The sequence below is a fragment of the Rhinopithecus roxellana genome, chromosome 2 (genome assembly GCF_007565055.1).
Source record: "Rhinopithecus roxellana isolate Shanxi Qingling chromosome 2, ASM756505v1, whole genome shotgun sequence".
In the NCBI taxonomy this organism is placed as follows: Eukaryota; Metazoa; Chordata; class Mammalia; order Primates; family Cercopithecidae; genus Rhinopithecus; species Rhinopithecus roxellana.
This window is the reverse complement of record NC_044550.1, coordinates 4,109,504-4,129,957: the sequence shown is the minus strand read 5'-3', so window position 1 is coordinate 4,129,957 and position 20,454 is coordinate 4,109,504. Positions and strand designations below refer to the sequence as shown.

General features: G+C 37.0%; 1 protein-coding gene across 2 annotated transcripts in view; it reads right to left on the bottom strand.

Moving 5' to 3' along the window:
- Nucleotides 1-20,064, bottom strand: part of GRID2 (glutamate ionotropic receptor delta type subunit 2) — a 1,566,068-nt gene extending 1,546,004 nt beyond the window's left edge. The window contains exon 1 of one of the 2 annotated variants that reach the window (XM_030916966.1): nucleotides 19,261-20,064. In XM_030916966.1, coding sequence (XP_030772826.1) covers nucleotides 19,261-19,348 — 88 coding nt within the window. In that variant the 5' untranslated portion in view covers nucleotides 19,349-20,064. The remainder of the gene's footprint in view (nucleotides 1-19,260) is intronic. The other variant, XM_030916977.1, reaches the window with a different exon arrangement.
- Nucleotides 20,065-20,454: the final 390 nt, after the last annotated feature.

The window sequence follows — 20,454 nt, the reverse complement described above, 5'->3', positions numbered from 1 at the left end:
CAACTCTACATATTAGAAAAAACATGCTGAAAGGCTAGACTCTAAACAAAGATGCAAAGAGACAGAAAGAACACTTGGCTTATGTGGATCCACTTTATCCCACTTCTCAGTTTGAACAGTGTTTTTGCACATGCACAAGCCCACTGCCTCTGCTTTTACATTCTTCTGACTCCAGATCAGTATTTGCAAATGCCTCTTCTTATCAGAAAACACAGGTCCTTAACAATGAGGGTGGAGTCTTCTAGGGGAGGGGAGACAAAGAGGCCTGAAGTCCCAACAAGATCCCTTTAGTTTGGTTCTAAATAGTACCTCTGTCCCACTTCAGGCTTTACTTCTGCCATCCTTGGAGCACAAGTTTCCTTTCCTCTAGCTAATTATGTTTTCAGAGAACATGTAACTAAAGAACACAAAATTCTACAAAAAATATTTCGATCATTATATGTATTATATTAATGTAAGAGGATTATACATTCAATAGGAAACTAGAAATTATGAACAAGAAATAAAAATTATCTTTTTATTTTATATTTGACAACCTAAGATTCTGTCAAAGATCATTCTGTTTTAAAACTCTTTTGACTAGAAATCAACATCAAATAAATTAATAGTGCCATTCTCTTAAAATTAGAACCAAACTTTGATTTTAAAATGTACACTTAGAGTAAAAAACAGAAATACTAAGAAAAAAAGAAATATTTTCAAAAGTAGGTAATATCAGCTGGGGGTGGTGGCTCACGCCTGTAATTCCAGCACTTTGGGAGGCTGAGGCAGGTGCATCACCTGAGGTCAGGAGTTCAAAACCAGCTGGCCAACATGGTGAAATTCCCTTTCTACTAACACAAAAATTAGCTGGGCATGGTGGTGGCATGTGCCTGTAATCCCTGCTACTTGGGAGGCTGAGGCAGGAGAATCGCTGGAACCTGGGAGGCAGAAGTTGCAGTAAGCAGAGATTGTGCCACTGCGCTCCAGCCTGGGTGACAGAGAGAGACTCTATCTCAAAAAAAAAAAAGAGAAAAAAAAGTAGATAATATTATTTGGAATGAGTTTTAAACTGAGAAATAAGTAGACACAGGAACTAGAGAACATAAGACTCCTGGTGTAGAATTAGTATTTTCTGAACATAAGTACCCTGAATATACTTTAAATGGTTCACATTTTAAATAGGAAATGGCACTATTAACGTTGGATTTGAGGAAAAGCTAGAAAAAGATGACTAGAAAAACACTGTTTCCTTTTTCAGGTCAAAATAGAATTGACCACTATGAAAAATAAACTTTATTTCCTCCATCTGAGGCAGGAAAGGGGATCATTGTGAAGCCTGGGATTTAAACTTCACAGTTACGCCAAAATCATTTTGAGTTCAAAACTGAACTCCATTTCTCTCCTGAATGGTTCCTCTTTCTTGGTTTCCTATATTGAATTTTCTGTTCTTACTCCCACTTCAAAAGAACGATCAGTTCACTGGCCGAAGCCTCTCTTACCTCTCTCCTAAGCAACACCTGGAGTACTGGAGTACTCTCAGAGTCTTCCACCACAAATGCAGTATTCCAATATTTCATCTCTTATATTTACAGCATATTTGAGAGTTCAATAAGCATATTTATAGACATAATGGCCTTTCATGCTAAAAATGACCCAGTCAAGATGGGATCTATTGTTATTACTCAATTAAAACTGAAAAACTAAGACCTTGAAAGCAAATATGGACATGTAACAAACAATGTAAGATTTCATAACTGTATGTGTTCAGCCAGACACTGCATTAGTACTTGACATTCAGGGATATAAAATATTGTCTCTGACTTCCCAAACATAGGTCCCCTTCTTACATGACACTATTATTTCTTCTCTGCTTTGTCCAGACAGGAAGCACAAAAGATACAGCTTAAATGGTACCAAAAATTAAAGATAACTCTTTTCAAAGAGGCAGATTCTGGCAGCGTTGAGAACCTATTAGCTTCCCTGGGCATCTTCCCTGCTAATCCTCAGGCCAAAGGCCTGAATGACCTGACATTCCATAAGAACCTCTACCCTGCCTCTAAGGTTGTTTCATGGAAGCTTTTCTTTCTCTCATTGCTTCTCAATTTGTACAGATTAAAATGAACTATTCCATTTGGAAATTCAATCAAGGGCCACATCATGAAACTCACTTGGCTGCAAGAAGGTCTTTTTTCTTCCATCATTACAGTACATCTTACTTTGAACTGGGAGTGAACAACACATAATATTAAAATATCAAAAAATCATTTAGGTAGATTAGACTTATTATCAATTATTCTTGATTAATCAAACCAAGAATAACATCCATATGAGATAAAGGAAAAATTCACTTCTTAGGAATAAGTATCTCTAAGGATACATTATAAAAAGTTGTTCATATTTTCTTATCCAAGGGTGAGATAGAAGGTAATAATGCTAGTATAATACCACTAACAAAAATATTATACATTCTAATTTAAAATATGTATTATGAAATATTCAAAACACAAAATATGCCAAACCACCTCTCATAGTATCAAACCTGTTCTTCTCTCTGTACATTCCATCCTCTCTTCTCTTTGATTTGAATATTTAAGGGAGTTCTCTGCCTACACCAAACAAGAAACAAACATTAAAAGTCCTCAATAAAATACTGGCAAACCGAATCCAGCAGCACATCAAAAAGCTTATCCACCATGATCAAGTGGGCTTCATCCCTGGGATACAAGGCTGGTTCAACATTCGCAAATCAATAAACGTAATCCAGCATATAAACAGAACCAAAGACAAAAAACACATGATTATCTCAATAGATGCAGAAAAGGCCTTTGACAAAATTCAACAGCCCTTCATGCTAAAAACTCTCAATAAATTCGGTATTGATGGAACGTATCTCAAAATAATAAGAGCTATTTATGACAAACCCACAGCCAACGTCATGCTGAATCATATTACAAGCATTCGTGTGCCTTTGAAAACTAGCACAAGACAGGGATGCCCTCTCTCACCACTCCTATTTAACATAGTGTTGGAAGTTCTGGCTAGGGCAATCAGGCAGGAGAAAGAAATAAAGGGTATTCAGTTAGGAAAAGAAGAAGTCAAATTGTCCCTGTTTCCAGATGACATGATGGTATATTTAGAAAACCCCATCATCTCAGCCCAAAATCTCCTTAAGCTGATAAGCAACTTCAGCAAAGTCTCAGGATATAAAATTAATGTGCAAAAAAAAAAAAAGAATGTATAAGTATTCTTATACACCAGTAACAGATAAACAGAGAACCAAATCATGAATGAACTTCCATTCACAATTGCTTCAAAGAGAATAAAATACCTAGGAATCCAACTTACAAGGGATGTAAAGGACCTCTTCAAGGAGAACTACAAACCACTGCTCAGTGAAATAAAAGAGGATACAAACAAATGGAAGAAAATACCATGCTCATGGATTGGAAGAATCAATATCATGAAAATGGCCATAATGCCCAAGGAAATTTATAGATTCAATGCCATCAGCATTATGCTACCAATGAGTTTCTTCACAGAATTGGAAAAAACTGCTTTAAAGTTCATATGGAACCAAAAAAGAGCCCGCATTGCCAAGACAATCCTAGGTCAAAAGAACAAAGTTGGTGGTATCAAGCTACCTGACTTCAAACTATACTACAAGGCTACAGTAACCAAAACAGCATGGTACTGGTACCAAAACAGAGATATAGACCAATAGAACAGAATAGAGCCCTCAGAAATAATACCACACATCTACAGCCATCTGATCTTTGACAAACCTGACAAAATAAGAAATGGGGAAAGGATTCCCTATTTAATAAATGGTGCTGGGAAAATTGGCTAACCATAAGTACAAAGCTGAAACTGGATCCTTTCCTTACTCCTCATATGAAAATTAATTCAAGATGGATTAGAGACTTAAATGTTAGACCTAATACCATAAAAACTCTAGAAGAAAACCTAGGTAATACCATTCAGGACATAGGCATGGGCAAGGACTTCATGTCTAAAACACCAAAAGCAACGGCAACAAAAGCCAAAATTGACAAATGGGATCTAATTAAACTAAAGAGCTGCTGCATAGCAAAACGAACTACCATCAGAGTGAACAGGCAACCCACAGAGTGGGAGAAAATTTTTGCAATCTACTCATCTGACAAACGGCTAATATCCAGAACCCACAAAGAACTCAAACAAATTTACAAGAAAAAAACAAACAACCCCATCAAAAAGTGGGCAAAGGATATGAACAGACATTTCTCAAAAGAAGACATACATACAGCCAACAGACACATGAAAAAATGCTCATCATCACTGGTCACCAGAGAAATGCAAATCAAAGCCACAATGAGAGACCATCTCACACCAGTTAGAACGACAATTATTAAAAAGTCAGAAAACAACAGGTGCTGGAGAGGATGTGGAGAAATAGGAACACTTTTACACTGTTGTTGGGATTGTAAACTAGTTCAACCATTGTGGAAAACAGTATGGCGATTCCTCAAGGATCTAGAACTAGAAATACCATATGACCCAGCCATCTCATTACTGGGTATATACCCAAAGGATTATAAATCATGCTGCTATAAAGACCCATGCACACGTATGTTTATTGCGGCACTATTCACAATAGTAAAGACTTGGAATCAATCCAAAAGTCCATCAGTGACAGATTGGATTAAGAAAATGTGGCACATATACACCATGGAATACTATGCAGCCATAAAAAAGGATGAGTCCTTTGTAAGGACATGGATGTAGCTGGAAACCATCATTCTCAGCAAACTATCGCAATAACAGAAAACCAAACACCGCATGTTCTCACTCATAGGTGGGAACTGAACAATGAGATCACCTGGACTCGGGAAGGGGAACATCACACACCGGGGCCTATTATGGGGAAGGTGAAGGGGGAGGGATTGCATTGGGAGTTATACCTGATGTAAATGACGAGTTGATGGGTGCAGCACACCAACACGTCACAAGTATACATATGTAACAAACCTGCACGTTATGCACATGTACCCTAGAACTTAAAGTATAATTAAAAAAAAAAAAGAAACAAACATTCAAAGATGCTTTTCTAAATGGTAGAGAAAGGCAACTTGATTATTGAATCCATCACAGGGATCACTGTGATTGAAGACAGACTTCCGAATTCTTCTCTAACTTGCTATTTAATAGTCCTACTGGCTGGGCATGGTGCTCACGCCTGTAATCTCAGCACTTTGGGAGGCTGAGGTGGGCAGATTGTTTAAGTTCAAGAGTTTGAAACTAGCTTGGGCAACATGAGGAAATCCCCTCTGCAAAAAATACAAACATTAGGGAGGCTGAGGTGGGCGGATCGCCTGAGCTCAGGAAATCAAGACTGCAGTAAGCCATGAGCGTGCCACTGCACTCCAGCTTGGGTGACAGAGTGAGACTCTGTCTCAAAAAAAAAAAAAAAAAAAAAAGAAAAAAGTTATAATCCTGACATATAGTATGCACTCTCTTTCTCTCCAAAGAGAATTGGAAAGTTAGTCACTCTACCTGATGGAGGGGCCTAAAAGAAAAAAACTTATTTCCTAACCAAAGTGGAAGAGAACTAAACCAGTCGATTTCTCTATGAGCAGAGTAACAACAGATACACTATTGCTTACCAAAAAAAAATTTATATATATATATACACACACACACATATATATATAAAATCAACAGTTGTGAAACAACCACCCAACTTAATAAATAAAACACCATCAATAACGTTGAAACTATGTACCTCTCCATCACATCACCTTCCCTTCTCCCCTTTTCCCTCCATTAATTGCTAATCAGATTTTTGCATTTATCATTGTCATGTGCTTCGCAATTCCTTTTTAAGAGTGCAATATTCAAATTTCTCTTCATGGTCTATAACATACCATCAACAGGAGGTCAACAGGGTACATACAATGTAGATGCTCAAGACTCAATGTGTATTGACAGGAATATCAATACAACCCAGTTTATACATAATTACCTAAAGTTTTTAAGTAGTATAGCTGCAATTTATATTTCATTTTAATTAAAAATCACCATAAATATGATGCAAACAACTGAGCCAATCACTGGGGCAGCATTACCCCTGGAGGGCAGCTTTTTCTCTGCGATAATATTCTTCACTTTGCTCCCAGTCAGTGTCATTCAGCTTATTATTCTTTAGTGGCCTAAAAGCTTCACTCCTCTTACTAACTCAGCAGCCAAGAGCAAGTTCTATCTTCAGAATCTGGGTGATATTTTGAGAAAATAAAACCATTTCTTCTCAGCAAGCCTGTGCATATGAACAGTCAGGGACTGATTTTCTGGTTTACAGAATATCTAAAACCCTTTGCTCCTTTTTCCTTGCTTTTGGCCATTTCACTGCTCATTAGTATTGCCACTGAAGAGTGGACAGGAAAAATAAAAAGAAAAAAGTCAAAGCAGCCAGTTTTGCTATTTATTAACTGTTTATTAACCACAACATGAACTGTTGTGGAGAAAAATAGAAGCATTGGCCAGTTAGATTGTGAACAATCTGTTATGTTCAGTTTTCAATGTTTTTCTTGTTTTCAATTACATCTATATAATTAAAAGTCTATATAAATATATTTTCCTAATAATAGTTATGCCACTTGTAAAGAAACTTTATTTTACTTCTGCCATAGGGAGACTTTTTCCATCATGGTCAAATGTCATAAATGTCAAATGTCATGAATGTCAAATGTCATAAAACTATCATTTTCACTGATGTTTTATACATACAGCAGTGAGGATAGATTAGTAATATGAAAGAACAGTGTACTATTAACTTCGAAAGTGAGAGCAAAAAGGCAATTTAATTTTTCTCTACCCAAGAAATCATGCTTAATGGAATATCTGATGTACGGTATTAAATTTAGAAAAGATCTCATTAGCTTAATTAATTACAAAATAACCAAATCTTAATGCCTCCTCCTTCATTACTTAAGCTTGCATGAGAACTACTGACATCTATTTAAAAAAAAAAATAAAAGAATTAAAAAATAATTCTTCCTTAGATCTGAAATTGGCATGATTGTATTTACTTTGTAGCCTATAGCAACAATATGATGAACCATCAGAAAGCTGAGAAATGAGATTTCTACTATAAAGACCATTTGTATGTGATAACCTCCTGATCCCATTTATATGTCTTTTTCCAAAATATATGCTTTTATGGCACCTTTAGGCTGCCATAAAAACGGCATTTATTGAATTATCACAATCTCCAGTGCCATAGTAGACCACAGTCGTTCAGCTGGGAGTTTTGAATTGTTTTACCTTCAGCTTCCTAATGTTATAATATTTTCTCAGAAGGCAGATACTCCTGAAAGTTCTAAGGATATGAAACTTGTCTTTTGTCAATGAGCTATATTCCTATAACAACATAACAGATCTAAAAACATCTGGTGAAACACCCAAAAATGTCACATATTATGGTTTCATGTAATCCTAAATCAATATGTTCTGCAAATGGAACATGAAATGTGAGTCATAATTTCTCAGTTTGAAATTAATGGATTATAGAAAATGTCCAAAACTCACCATGATTACAACACGAGAGAAGAGCAGTCCCTCTTACATCTGTGGATGAAGCATCACCCACATTTATAAGGTGTTACAAATTGAAAAACAATTTAGGAAGAAATGTATAATGGTTCTCACATAGGCCATGCTTCCACTGGGCTATGCTGAGAGTTGTCGGTATATCTAAAAAGAAAATTCAACGGTTTCCATTCACAGAAGCAGCAAAGGAGATCTGGATTCTGAGTAGCAAGATAGCAACTACCACTAAATCACCAACACAATTTTGTCTGTGGTCAGATTGCAGAGATTATCAGAAGGAGGAATCAGTCTTCTGGATTTGAATTCACTTTAAACATCATGCAACAGAACAACAGGATGGTTTCTCTTTTTATTTTATTTTTATTTTTTTGAGTTGGAGTTTCACTCTTGTCGCCCAAGCTGGAGTGCAATGGTGCAATCTCAGCTCACTGCAACCTCCACCTTCCAGGTTCAAGCAATTCTCCTGCCTCAGCCCCTGAGTAGCTGGGATTACAGGCACACAGCACCATGCTCAGACAATTTTTGTATTTTTAGTAGAGACGGGGTTTCACCCTGTCGGTCAGGCTGGTGTTGAACTTCTGACCTCAGGTGATCCACCCGCCTCAGCCTCCCAAAGTGTTGGGATTACAGGTGTGAGCCACCGCATGTAGCCAGGACTAGTTCTCTTGTCTCACCACAGCTACTAAGATACTATCTTGTCTTTGGATTTTAAGATATTAAGCCAATCAATAATATGACATTTTAATGATGTTGAAGTTACATATAGTAAACACTTCAGCAGTGTTAGGGTTTCACTCCAACTTAAGTTTTGATCTAAGTCCATGTAGCATTTCCTTCAAATGGTATTTCACCACCCCAAGAAGCTACGAACTAGTAAATAGAAAATATCTTTCAATGTTCTGTATTTCATTAATTAAGTTCCTAGGCTCCAGCCAGAAAACAATTTGCATTTTTTGTCAGTCATTGCTATTCTCAAACTGTAAGACTCCTATCTTCTCATCGTTCAAATATTCCATATTTACATACCAATTAACAGATGTATCAGAGCAGAAACAACCATGTGACATCCATATCACATTGTTTCCACAAGATGAAATGTTTTCATAGAGGACATAACACTTATAACAACAAATAACACAAAAAATATTATTCATCTGCTATTAGCATGCTTATTTTAGTACAGATATTATTATTTTAGGTGCAAAATCAAAATACACAACTTATGGGTATATTAATACTAATGAAAGAACTAAGATTCGTATTCAAAAGGTTGAAATCTGAGGTTACTAAATTTAGAACATTTCCTTTCCTCATGTCCACCTATGACTGAAAAATCTATCACCCATTTTTAGCACAAAGTAAAAGATCCATAAAAGGAAATATTTAAATGTGTCACAGAAATCATACGAATACAATATGCCTAATGAATTTATTGTATCTATTTAATTTCTATGCTGTAATGATAAACTTTGCCCTGTAATTACTACAGGTTGAGTATCCTTTATCTGAAATGCTTGGGTCATGAAATGTTTTGGATTTCAGAATTTTTTCAGATTTTGGAGTAGTTGTATATCAATAATGAGATAGCTTGGGGATGGGACTACAAGTAAACATTAAGTTCATTTATGCTTCTTATATACCTTATACACAAAGCCAGAAGGCAAGGTAATTTCATAAAACTTTTTTCCATAATTTTGTGCATCCATCTCATGAGGTCAGGTGTGGAATTTTCCATTTGTGGTATCATGTCAGTGTTGAAAAGTGTCAAATGTTGGGGCATTTGGATTTTAGATTTTTGGATTAGGGATCCTCAACACATATATCCTTTATGTCCCCCTACACATTAAAAACTTTAAAAATGTGTTTCCAAAGTGATGTTTTAAGCAAATCAAATTCATAACAGCATTTACTCAGAGGAAATTTACAATGGATTTAAATTTGTCTATTATAACAAAATAATTTTATGCATTTTAATACCACTAACAGAATGAAATATTGTGTGTTCCTGCAATTAGTACATTACTAAATGACTAAATATTTATGACATTTGTAATGTTATAGCAATACTATGTAAAATGTAGTCTGCTCTTAAGTTCAGATAAAAAATTTCTATGATATTTGAATGGCAATCTGGGAAACTAAATGAAATCTAAATTCTAAACTTCTCTGTCAGGTTAATTTCACTATGTTTGGCCTGGTGTCACTTGATTCAAATCACCAAAAAAAAAAAAAAAAAAAAAAAAAAAAAAAAAAAAAAAAAAAAAAAAAGAGAGAGAGAGAGAGAGAGAAAATAAAAACAGGTTTCCTTTTGAACGTTTTCTATCCAAACTCAGAAATCATATAAGTTGAAAGAAAAAGGTGTATCAATTTTAAATCATTTTACTGATACTTCTCTTATGACTGAATATTTAGAAAATTATCATATATATACCAATGCCCAGCTGTGAAAGGAAATCCTTCCCTTTACCTAATATTCCCTTCCTTACCACTTTCTTATGACAAAACTCATAGAATTCCTCATATCCTATTAAGTCTTCGGGTTCTCTACAATCAGTATTTTATCACTTATAGTCCACTATAAGCACTTCCTTTAAAGTAATCTTTGTACTCAACATTTTCAAGCCCAGCAATCAAATCTCCATTTTCATACATACAATTTAACAAGGTTTCTCACTTCTCCTTCTAGAATTACTTTTCTCACATGGCTTCCAGAATACCATGTACTGCTGGTTTTCCTCCTGTCTCACAGGCTACTCATATTTCTCTTTTCCTGCATGCCCTGTTCTCCTTGGACTCAAACTTTTGGAATGTTAAATGACAAAGTCTTGGAACTCTTCTCTCTCTGCATGTCTTCCTCTCCATTCCTTTATTTTTATTTATGTATTTTATTATTATTTTTTGTCTTTTAATTGTATTTTTCCCTAAGTTATTGGGGTATAAATGCTATTTGGTTACATGAGTAAGTTTCTTTAGGGGAGATTCGTGAGAACCTGGTGCACTCATCACCAAAGCAATATACACTGCACCATATTTGTTGTTTTTTTTATCTCCACCAACCCTTCTTCGCAAGTCCCCAAAGTCCATTGAATCATTCTTATGACTTTGTGTCCTCATAGCTTAGCTCCCACATATCAGTGAGAACATACAATGTTTGGTTTTCCATTCCTGAATTACTTCACTTAGAATAATAGTTTCTAATCTCATCCAGGTCATTGCAAATGCTGTCAATTCATTCTCTTTTATGGCTGAGTAGTATTCCATCATATATATATATATATATATATATATATATATATATATATATATATATATACCAGAGTTTCTTTATTCACTCATTGATTGATAGGCATTTGGGTTGGTTCCACGATTTTGCTATTGTGAATTGTGCTGCTATAAACATGCACGTGCAAGTATCTTTTTTGAATAATGACTTCTTTTCCTCTGGATAGATATCTAGTAGTGGGGTTGCTGCATTAAATGGTAGTTCTACTTTTGGTTCTTTAAGAAATCTCCACACTGTTTTCCATAGCGGCTGTACTAGGTTACATTCCCACCAGCAGTGTGAGTGCTCCCTGATTGCCACATCTTTGCCAACATCTACTGTTTTTTGATTCTTTGATTATGGCCATTCTTACAGGAGTCTATATTGACAATGATATATTCCCCAAATATACAGCTCAAATCCCAAACTCACCTCTAAATTTCAGGATCATACAGTAAACTTCCAATTTAAACTCTCAAGTTTGATGTCTAATAGAAATACAAAATTTAATAAATGCACATTTTGATTTGTACCCTAAACTTGCTTATGCCCCCATATTCCGAATATTAGTTAGTAGTAACACATTTACCCCATGTATTTGGGTAAAATACCTGGGAAGCCTCTTTACTTACTCTGGATCTCTCCCACCTGACTCATCTATCAGAAAATCCTGTTTTTCCTATCTTCACATTATGTCCACAATCTGACAACTGTACATTTAGCTAAGTTACCACCTTGATCCAATTTGCTATTGTCAATTTGTACTTCTACTCTATCCAGTGCACTTAAGCAAAGAATGTTATCTTTCTAAAATACAAACTATTTCATATCACACATTTTATCTTTACCCAAAACACCTAGAAGATTTAAATCCCTTACCATGACCCGTAAGTCCCTACAGAATCTTCCCCAGTGCCCTCTCAGACCCCATTTACTTCCATTTCCTGCTTTTCTCACAGAATTATACTCCAATTGGCTTTAAAGATATTTCTTAAGTAAACTAAGCAGATTTTCTTAGTGTCTTATCTCATGGCCATCATTCTTGCTATATTCTCTGACTGAATTATTCTTCATCAGATATCCACATGGTTCACATCCTTTCTTTAGATCCAGTCTCTATTCCAATGAAAACGTACTTTGTCACCCTTCATTCCCTCATTTTACTTCATAGCATTTATCAATATTTGACATCACATCATATATTTTCTTATCTGGTTGTCTCTTCCATGAGAACATAAGTTCCTTATATACAAAAACATAACTTGCTGGTTCAACATTTTAATTTTAGAGACTAGAAGCAATGCTTCATACAAAGTAGATTCAGAATAAAATGTTTGCTGAATAAAAGAAAATTCTCCCAATTAGCACACATACTACATGTTGGTAGCAATGCTTATATTACCATACAGTTTCAGGAATATTGACTTCTAGAATTATAATGACTTTATTAAGGAGGCAAATACCTTATTTAAGCTTACTTAGGATAGACCAGGTAGTCTGAGCAATAAAATGAGATTTTTTAAAAAATAGTAGTTTTAATTATTTTAAAGAAAAACATAAGCAAATTGCTATTGTTATATAATTTATTACCTAATGTTTTTCATTTTAAAAATCTGTTAATAAGGAATGTGACTACAGAGTGATTTAAGAACATTTAAGACCATAAGTAGGTCTTTAGTGCTTAGCTTCTGGTGTTCACTTGGCTTCTCTCTAACTACTCAAGAAGCTTTCGGGGGATCAATCCTGCCTCAGCTTCACATTGATGACTACTTGGTGAACAACAGTGGGATAAAAACATAAAAACCTGAAGCAGGAGTCCAGTGTAGTGAAGAACTTTTAATTGGTTACTTTCTTTATACTCTACTTTTTCTTTGTAGTGATATCAAGCATATGTTAATATTCCTGATGCACTCCCAGTTTGCAAATTCTAAAGGCCAGTGTCCCTCCAGTTAGTGTTAATAAACACTAATTTTGCAGTGTTCTATAGGAGTAATGCTGTAGGTAATACCTTGATACTAATAATAGACAAAGTGAAAACAAAATCGAAAACAAAAAACTAATCTAGCTGTCTCAATCAGATACTAGTTATCTAGAATATCTGATGAAGAAATATACATAATTCTCGTTTGCAACTAAACATCTTCAATTTAAAGAGTTCTTAATTTGAGTAATTAAGACTTTATGTTCCTTATTTCCCCTTGTATTTCCTTTTTTGAAGTTCACTCTCAGGCAACTACTAATTATCGCCACACTTGGCTGTATCTCTTCACCCAATTCCTTTCTGTTACTCCTTAAATATAGCAATTGTTCTCCATTTAGTTTACATAGTCTTAGAGATTAAATGAACATTAGTCTAAATCTTATTTTAGGGTTAATAAAAATGAAGACTAAAGAATTAAATAACTTTCCAATATATTCAATTAACTATTTATAAACTGAGATTTAGTCCAAAACCTTCTAAATTCTAATCCAGAATACTTTTTTTTATTATACCTTAACATTGTCCATGTGCTATGTTTGACAAATTCAGAGAATTTGTCAAATTCTCTGAAATGTGTGTCCACATCAATATACTAAAATTCACCAATTTAAATGACGTGAATCCATAGATGTTCTAATAATCAATTCCAGAACTGCCTTAGTATTTTTTCTTATCTTTTAGGCAACTGTCTAATCATTTAATTTTACTCTGAGTTGTTAATAATACATTATTCCAACTAATAATTAATGAATTTTGGTATAGGGCAAAATCTAACATAAGGCAAACTGTTCATTTGCTCATTTAACCTAGTCTTGCATTCTCTAATAATGTGAGTTTGCCAATGTTAAAACTAAATTATCGGATTAAAAGTTGCCCTAAATTTCATCCTCCATTATTCTTATAATGAAATATGCCAGAAAGAAGATTGTGCCTTTTTACAAAACAAATAAATTACTATGTGAGCATAGTCATGAGTTTTACATGGACAAATAAAGCTTATAATTGTGGTACTTGCAGTGGTAGTGGTGGAGGTGGAACTATGCAAGGAATTGATACAATGCATACAATTAACCAGGCAAAAATTATCTGAAAACATATATGGTCATTCATAAAACTCAATGGTTGGTATTTTTTTAGATACATTTGTGTCCATGTATTTTTTTTTCACAACTCTATTTTTACATGTTTTGTCTCACAAACAACAATCAGTTTGGGACCTCAAGTATCCCACAGGTGAGCAGAGCTACCACAGTTAGAAGCTGCTTAACAAACTACTTTATTCACCAATGTGTGTTTACTCCAGCAGTATTAAACACACTTGCATCCTTCCTGGTGTCCTAGATTTTATTCATAGAGAATAAGTATTAGGTTAAGAAGACATTTCTCCTGTATTTTAAATACGAGAAAAAAATTGTATCACTATGTCTAGCAATCTAATTTGTTTAGAGGGTATCAGGTGTGTTGATATGTTGTAGCATTAAATTCTTACAAGAATAAGAGACAGGGATAATATTTATTTTTCTAGTTTGAAAATAAAAACTACCTATATCTTGCAGCATTACAAAACTCATTAAAATTACTTTTTTTCTGAGAATTTTCAAAATATTTCATGTGGTTTTCAAGTAATAATAATAAAAAAGAAAACAGCTCAGAATGCAGTGACACCTAATGGCAAAGACATCTTTATAAGCCATAAATGTGTTTTCTAATAAACATTATCCTATAGTAATAGTTTCTATAATTACTATGTGATTACTTCACTCACCAATATGCTGTCTATAATCTAAAATAGACAAATAGACTGTCTATAATCTAAAATATCATGATGATCCAATAGAAGTGTGAATATCTTACTTTTTAAAATAAAGTAATATACATAGGTGAAGAAAAAAACTTCTAGATTAAAAAGTGTGGTTTTGAAATTGCAATGGTCCTTTAAGATAAAATTATCATATGATAAAATTAGCCTAAGATATCAGAATGGAATAAAGTGTATCTTCCATTGCTCCTAACTATTTCAATTGACTTTTATTTTTGAATAAATCAAAAGTTAATCACCTTGATTTTTATTCATATTTGTCTTAAAATTTATAACAGATATTTAGTGGATGTACATTTCACCTGGAGTAGAAAGCAAAGGCCCTTAGTGTAATGGCTTATTAGTCATGTCATAGTTGATATCTTTGATTAATAACAACGTTGTCTAACTTAATACACACTTGAATTGTGCTTCAAATAACTGTATTAATGATACAGAGAAGAATAGTAAAGCCAAGTCCCTTAGTACTTTCCAGAAGTTTACACAGTTATCACGAACTTCAGGAACAAACGACTACTAAAAGTAGAAAGAGGATAAAATATCATTGAGACATCTTACACAATCCAAAAATCCTTGAGGAGTCCCGGGGGTTATCATTAACCAATGCAAATCATGTAGCCAAATGAAAAAAAAAAAAAATTGGTAGAACAACAGCACATCTTCTGTGAAAGCTTTTATATTCTATAACTGACAAAATAATCCTTAGTGTAGAAGTAAGAATAACTGGTATTTTACATTTACAATCTATTATTGTTTTTAATGTGTTGATACCTTTTATTTACCTGATTTTGTACTTTAATTTGAACATTCTCATAATAAAAGTATTCTGTGGATTGTCTTGTGTTTCTCAAACATAATATCACCGTTTATGATTTCAGACTATAAAGTATCATCTGTTTATAAGAAAAACATGAATAAATGCATCTTTCCTACTCCATGTTGACATAAGGTATTTTACTATGACTGATAACAATAAAAATATGCTAGTGATTTGTGTAATATATGAATAAGTACACCATTTGAGTGTTCTCTTGTAGAGATATATAACTGAGGATAGCTAATTTACCATCAGTTCTGTGAGCACAGGAACCAGATAAAGAAAGGAGCATATATTAAACTGTTAAAACGTGAGCTCTTCCATAGTTGAGATGAAGCAAAACAAACTGTGCAGTTGACTGGAAATGCCACCTAATCCCTGCTTAATTAAAGCAGTGCTCTAAACTCCTGTTGTGTTTAGGGAGTAAAGAGTGTGGGACGACTGCTGTATGAAGAAAATAGCAGTCAGCGTAGCTAATCTCAAAGACTTTGGAGCTTTCTAGCTACATAAATCAGAGCGACTTCTGAATAGCTTCATAAAACACAATATCATTGCCATTCTACTCACGACTTTTTGGTTCTTCCTACAGCATGCAGATCATTAGGAAACTTCTAAGCAATCAAGTAATGTGGGTCTGATGAAATTACTCAATCAATGCATAGGCTCAAAGTAGAAGCATAATTCAAAATTGCATAGTTTTTATATGTGAAAAGACCTTTCTTTTATTGGGGCAAAGAAGATCACAATGGAAGTGATTCATTTTTAAATACTATATGGTTGTGTATCTACGTGTGGATGTGTATTATAAAATATATGTAATTATTAAATATTTTAAAATATTATTTGATTGAAACTCAAAGTAATTATAAACTTGTGCATTTTTGACTGAAATAAATACATTTTCATTTCAATCATTATGGTTTAACCATTATGTCTCATCACTGTTGTGAATCAATAAGTTTAACAAAACATACTAGAGTTCAAAATGTGTAATTGACCTTATTAAACTACCGACATGAGGTAAAAACTGAAGAGAAATAGAAAGAAGGAGATGATTTTCATGTATATATAATTTGGTTCAATACCAAAATAATTCAGTATATAAAAAGCCTCTTAGAGCAGTGTCTTTTTATCTTTCCAGTTTGCCTGAACTACATAATGCAGCTACTTTCTGCGTGAACACATCACATGAGGCTGGGAAAACCTTTCATTCCTCCTATCTCCTTCCATCGCTAGAGTGAAATACCCTTTCCCTCCAGTTTCATCACATTCATTCCTTCAGTCCTGAACTAATACATTTCCCCGTAGACACATTTCTCACGTTAAATATTTAAATGAAGGCAATCACCTCCTAAAGAAAATTAATTCTTTTCCTATTCAACCAAGTAAGTAAACTAATCCAGTTCATGTTAACTGGTGCTTTACAATTTTAATATGGACGTTCGGTTTTGAATTTACTATACTTTTGCTGCGAGTAGGGGTGGAGGCACTGAATTACACACATACTACCCGTGATCATTTTTTATTTTTTTATTTAGGAGTTAATGTTTTTCAATATATTATGAAAGATAAAGATTTTGAAACAATTTGCTAGCCCCATGACAATATTAGATAGTCTTTACAACAGCTTAGTATCTCACCTAATGTACTAATTGTATTCAAGTCAAATTAATTGTCTCAGAAGTAACTATATCTGCTAGTAGGATATACACATTTAATGTATACAACCAACCTTCTAAATTTGTACACAGCTACTTTTTTTAATGTGATTATAAATAAGTAAGCCAAGTCCCTCTGACAGACAACAGTATATAAAATAAAAAACACAACAGTTTTGTTCTATTTTGAAACAGATGTCCAGACTGCATTGCAAAATAGTATTTAACAGTAAGGGATAGCAAAAGCTGTAGGTATTTGTAAATAATGTATTTATCGTGCAGACCACAGAATAAGCGATTAAAAAAAGCATTTTTCCACAGGCCTTCCCTCTTGAGAGATGAGGAACCTACATCAGAAATCCCTAATCATACAATGAGTATAAAGGTATTATGATTATATATTTGCATTCCCGCTCCAATCATTTACAACTGGATATAAACGTATGCCATTTCTTTAAAAGGAGCATAGTTCATTTCTGAACTCTATCAGAATATTGCTGAACCACTCAATGAGACCATAATTTCTTGCTGAAAAGTTCTGAATCTGCAGGCACTGTTAGCCCCCAGGCAAAACGGGATCCAGCAGGCAAGCTATTAGTGTTTGATTTACTTAATGCACAAATGCTAGGTTTTCTGAATCCTGACCTCATTACCCCTTGCACAGAGACAGACAGTTCTACTGATATAAATGATAGAGAATGGCAGACATGTTTACAAAGACAGCGTCTGAGACCAAGAGAGGGAGCCCCCTGGAGCTGAGGGGCTGGCCACTGTGGGCGCGCACGCCAGACACAAATCCCTCGCTTGGGCGGGCACAATCGCCACCTGCGGCAGGTTCCCCTACCAGGAGTGTGTGTACGTGTGTGTATGTGTATGTGTGTTGCGCGGTGGAGAAGCAGGGGTACAGAAAGGGGAGAAGCTGTGACCCATCTGTCACCTCAATTTGCAGAACACCAAGCCATGCGTACAGATAAAAGTCCTATGCCCAGAAAAATTCCCCCAAAGGAACCTCTCTGCAGCCCAGCAAAGAAACCTTGCTGACTCGGGAAGCGAATTTCCGAAAAAGAACTCGTCGCATTAACGGAGAAAAGGCTGCAAGAGCCTGTCTCCGCTCAGCTCTCACGGATTAGCAAGTGAGAAGAGTTGGTGCCTGAAGCTGCGAGCGCTGTGCATGATAATGACGCGCAGCCCGCCGCCCGCCCCCGCTCGCCACGGCCAGTCCCGGCCTGTCTGGTTGCCAATAGGTGGGGCCACTAGCATCTCAGAGCCGGCTCGGCAGTCCTTCTCAGAGTCAGGGCCCGCATTAGTCCTGGCGCCTTCGCTGTCTGCCTTGCGCGGCTACTCGGAGTTGACTGCGAGGAGAGGCGAGGCGAGGGAAGGCGGATATCTACCAGGCAGACCCTGGGAGCGGCCTGCGCGCATTCGTTTCCTCGCTTTTCCAAGCGCCACGGGGCCAGTTTCGCCGCCGCGCCAGGCCCGGGGAGCGTGTCCGAGGAGGCGAGGCACGCGACTCCCAGTCCTTGGCGACACTGCCGCCAGCCCCTCCCGCCACCATCTCAAAGACTCCACGCGAGGATCATAAAGCCAAGAGGACGTCAGAAGAGAGGGTGGCTGGGGGCGCATCCGGCACCCCGTCACCATCGCACTAAGCTGCGGCGAACTCAGCCGGCTCACGTTGCAAAACCACCTGTTCGATCCGAAGGGAGCGCCCCCTACCCGCACCCCCTGCCCCCGGCCCAATTCTTTTCATCTCACAGGTGACATCTCCTCTGCTCCCCCAAAGATAAATTTTTTAATGGAGCAAATGTACATCCGGGAAAAAATATGGAAGAGTCAATTAAACTCCCTTTCCCCACACACTCAGAATCCCCCTGCACTTTCCCGCACACACTCACACTCAGGTCAACTCGAGAGCCTCTCGCACCCAGCCACATTCCACGAATCACCGCGAAACAACAGCACAAGTCAGTCGAGGTTCGAGTATCCACATCCTTTCAGAAAACTGGGCAAGTGTGAGGGAAGGGTAGCGGGAAGAGGCAATGAACTGAAGCCACCTCAACAAGACACACAGAGGGCGGAGAGGGGGAAAGCAAAGGGGAAACATTTGAGAACTGAAACGGTGAAAAGTAACCACGAGCTGCACCAACCCTTTCTTACCGATGTGAATGATCGAATCCGCATTCGCCGAGTCCCAGGTTCGAGACCACCAGACGGACAAAACCAAGAGCAAGGGGAAAACTTCCATCTCCTCCTATGCCGATTCTCTTGGAGGATGGATGTTCTTCCAATTTTTCTTTTTCTTTTTTTTTTTTTTCCAAACAGTCCAAAGAGTTTGAGGTCACGGTGGAGTTTAGCGCAGCGTTTTCTTTTCTTTTTTTTTTTTTCTAAATTCCTATTGCCAGAGCAAAGCCTTTTATCGTCTCCGAGAAAGGCAGAAGGGAATGACAGAAAGAGCCCAGCCTGAGGAAACCTCCTTCGCAAAGCCGTGTCACTTGGAGGGGAATTTTGGCATCGCCAGAGTTGTTTGCAGTTTGGCTTTTGAAAAATATATCCAGCCTCGACTGCTCTTGGGCAGGGGGAGAGGCTGGAGCTCAGATCAGACCCATCGCTGCGCGAGGGCCGCGGGTCTCAGGTCCCAGCTCCGCAGCAACTTCCAACACCCCCTTCACGCCGGATGTGCCCCCTTCCCTGCACCCTCCCCAACCAAAAAAGACCCCAGCCCCCGCCCCTACAGCCCGCAGAGAATCACTGGTCTTCGCTGCCAGAATCTAAGTGGAAAGGAAAGATTAGGAGATTCCAAGCGGAGCAGCCAGATTCCACCAGGGAGGGGGGAAAAAGCCCTCTCCAAGAGGGGTAGAAAAAGTGAACTTCAAGGTAATGCAGATACTAATGCAGAGAAAATTCCCTTTCTGCGTGAGGCGCGGAACGCAGCTTGGCGAGGCGGGCCCGGGGAGCCGGTTTGCTGGGGCGCGGTGGCGGGGGAGTTGCGCCGGGCGCGAGCAGCGGGGCCGGGCCAGAGGAGGGAAGCCGCCGCGGGTTGCAGGATGCTTTTGGAGCTGTTCGCCTGGCGGGATGCAGGAAGCAAGGAGCGAGCCTGGCAGCTTCAGCACCAGCCCCACGTTGCCTAGAAATGGATCACCTAGGAGAAAGAGCGAGCCTGCGAGAGAGCGGTGCTGTCAGGCGGAGAGAGGGGGAAACCAAGAGAGGAAGAGCTTCTCTCTAATAACCACCTCCTCCCCCTATCTGCAATACAAGGGAGAAACAAAATAGTGCTCTCATTTCCCATGGAATCTTCAACCGGGACTGAGAAAAAGGCAGGACTGTAAGAGAAAAGACATTGAAGCTTTTTTT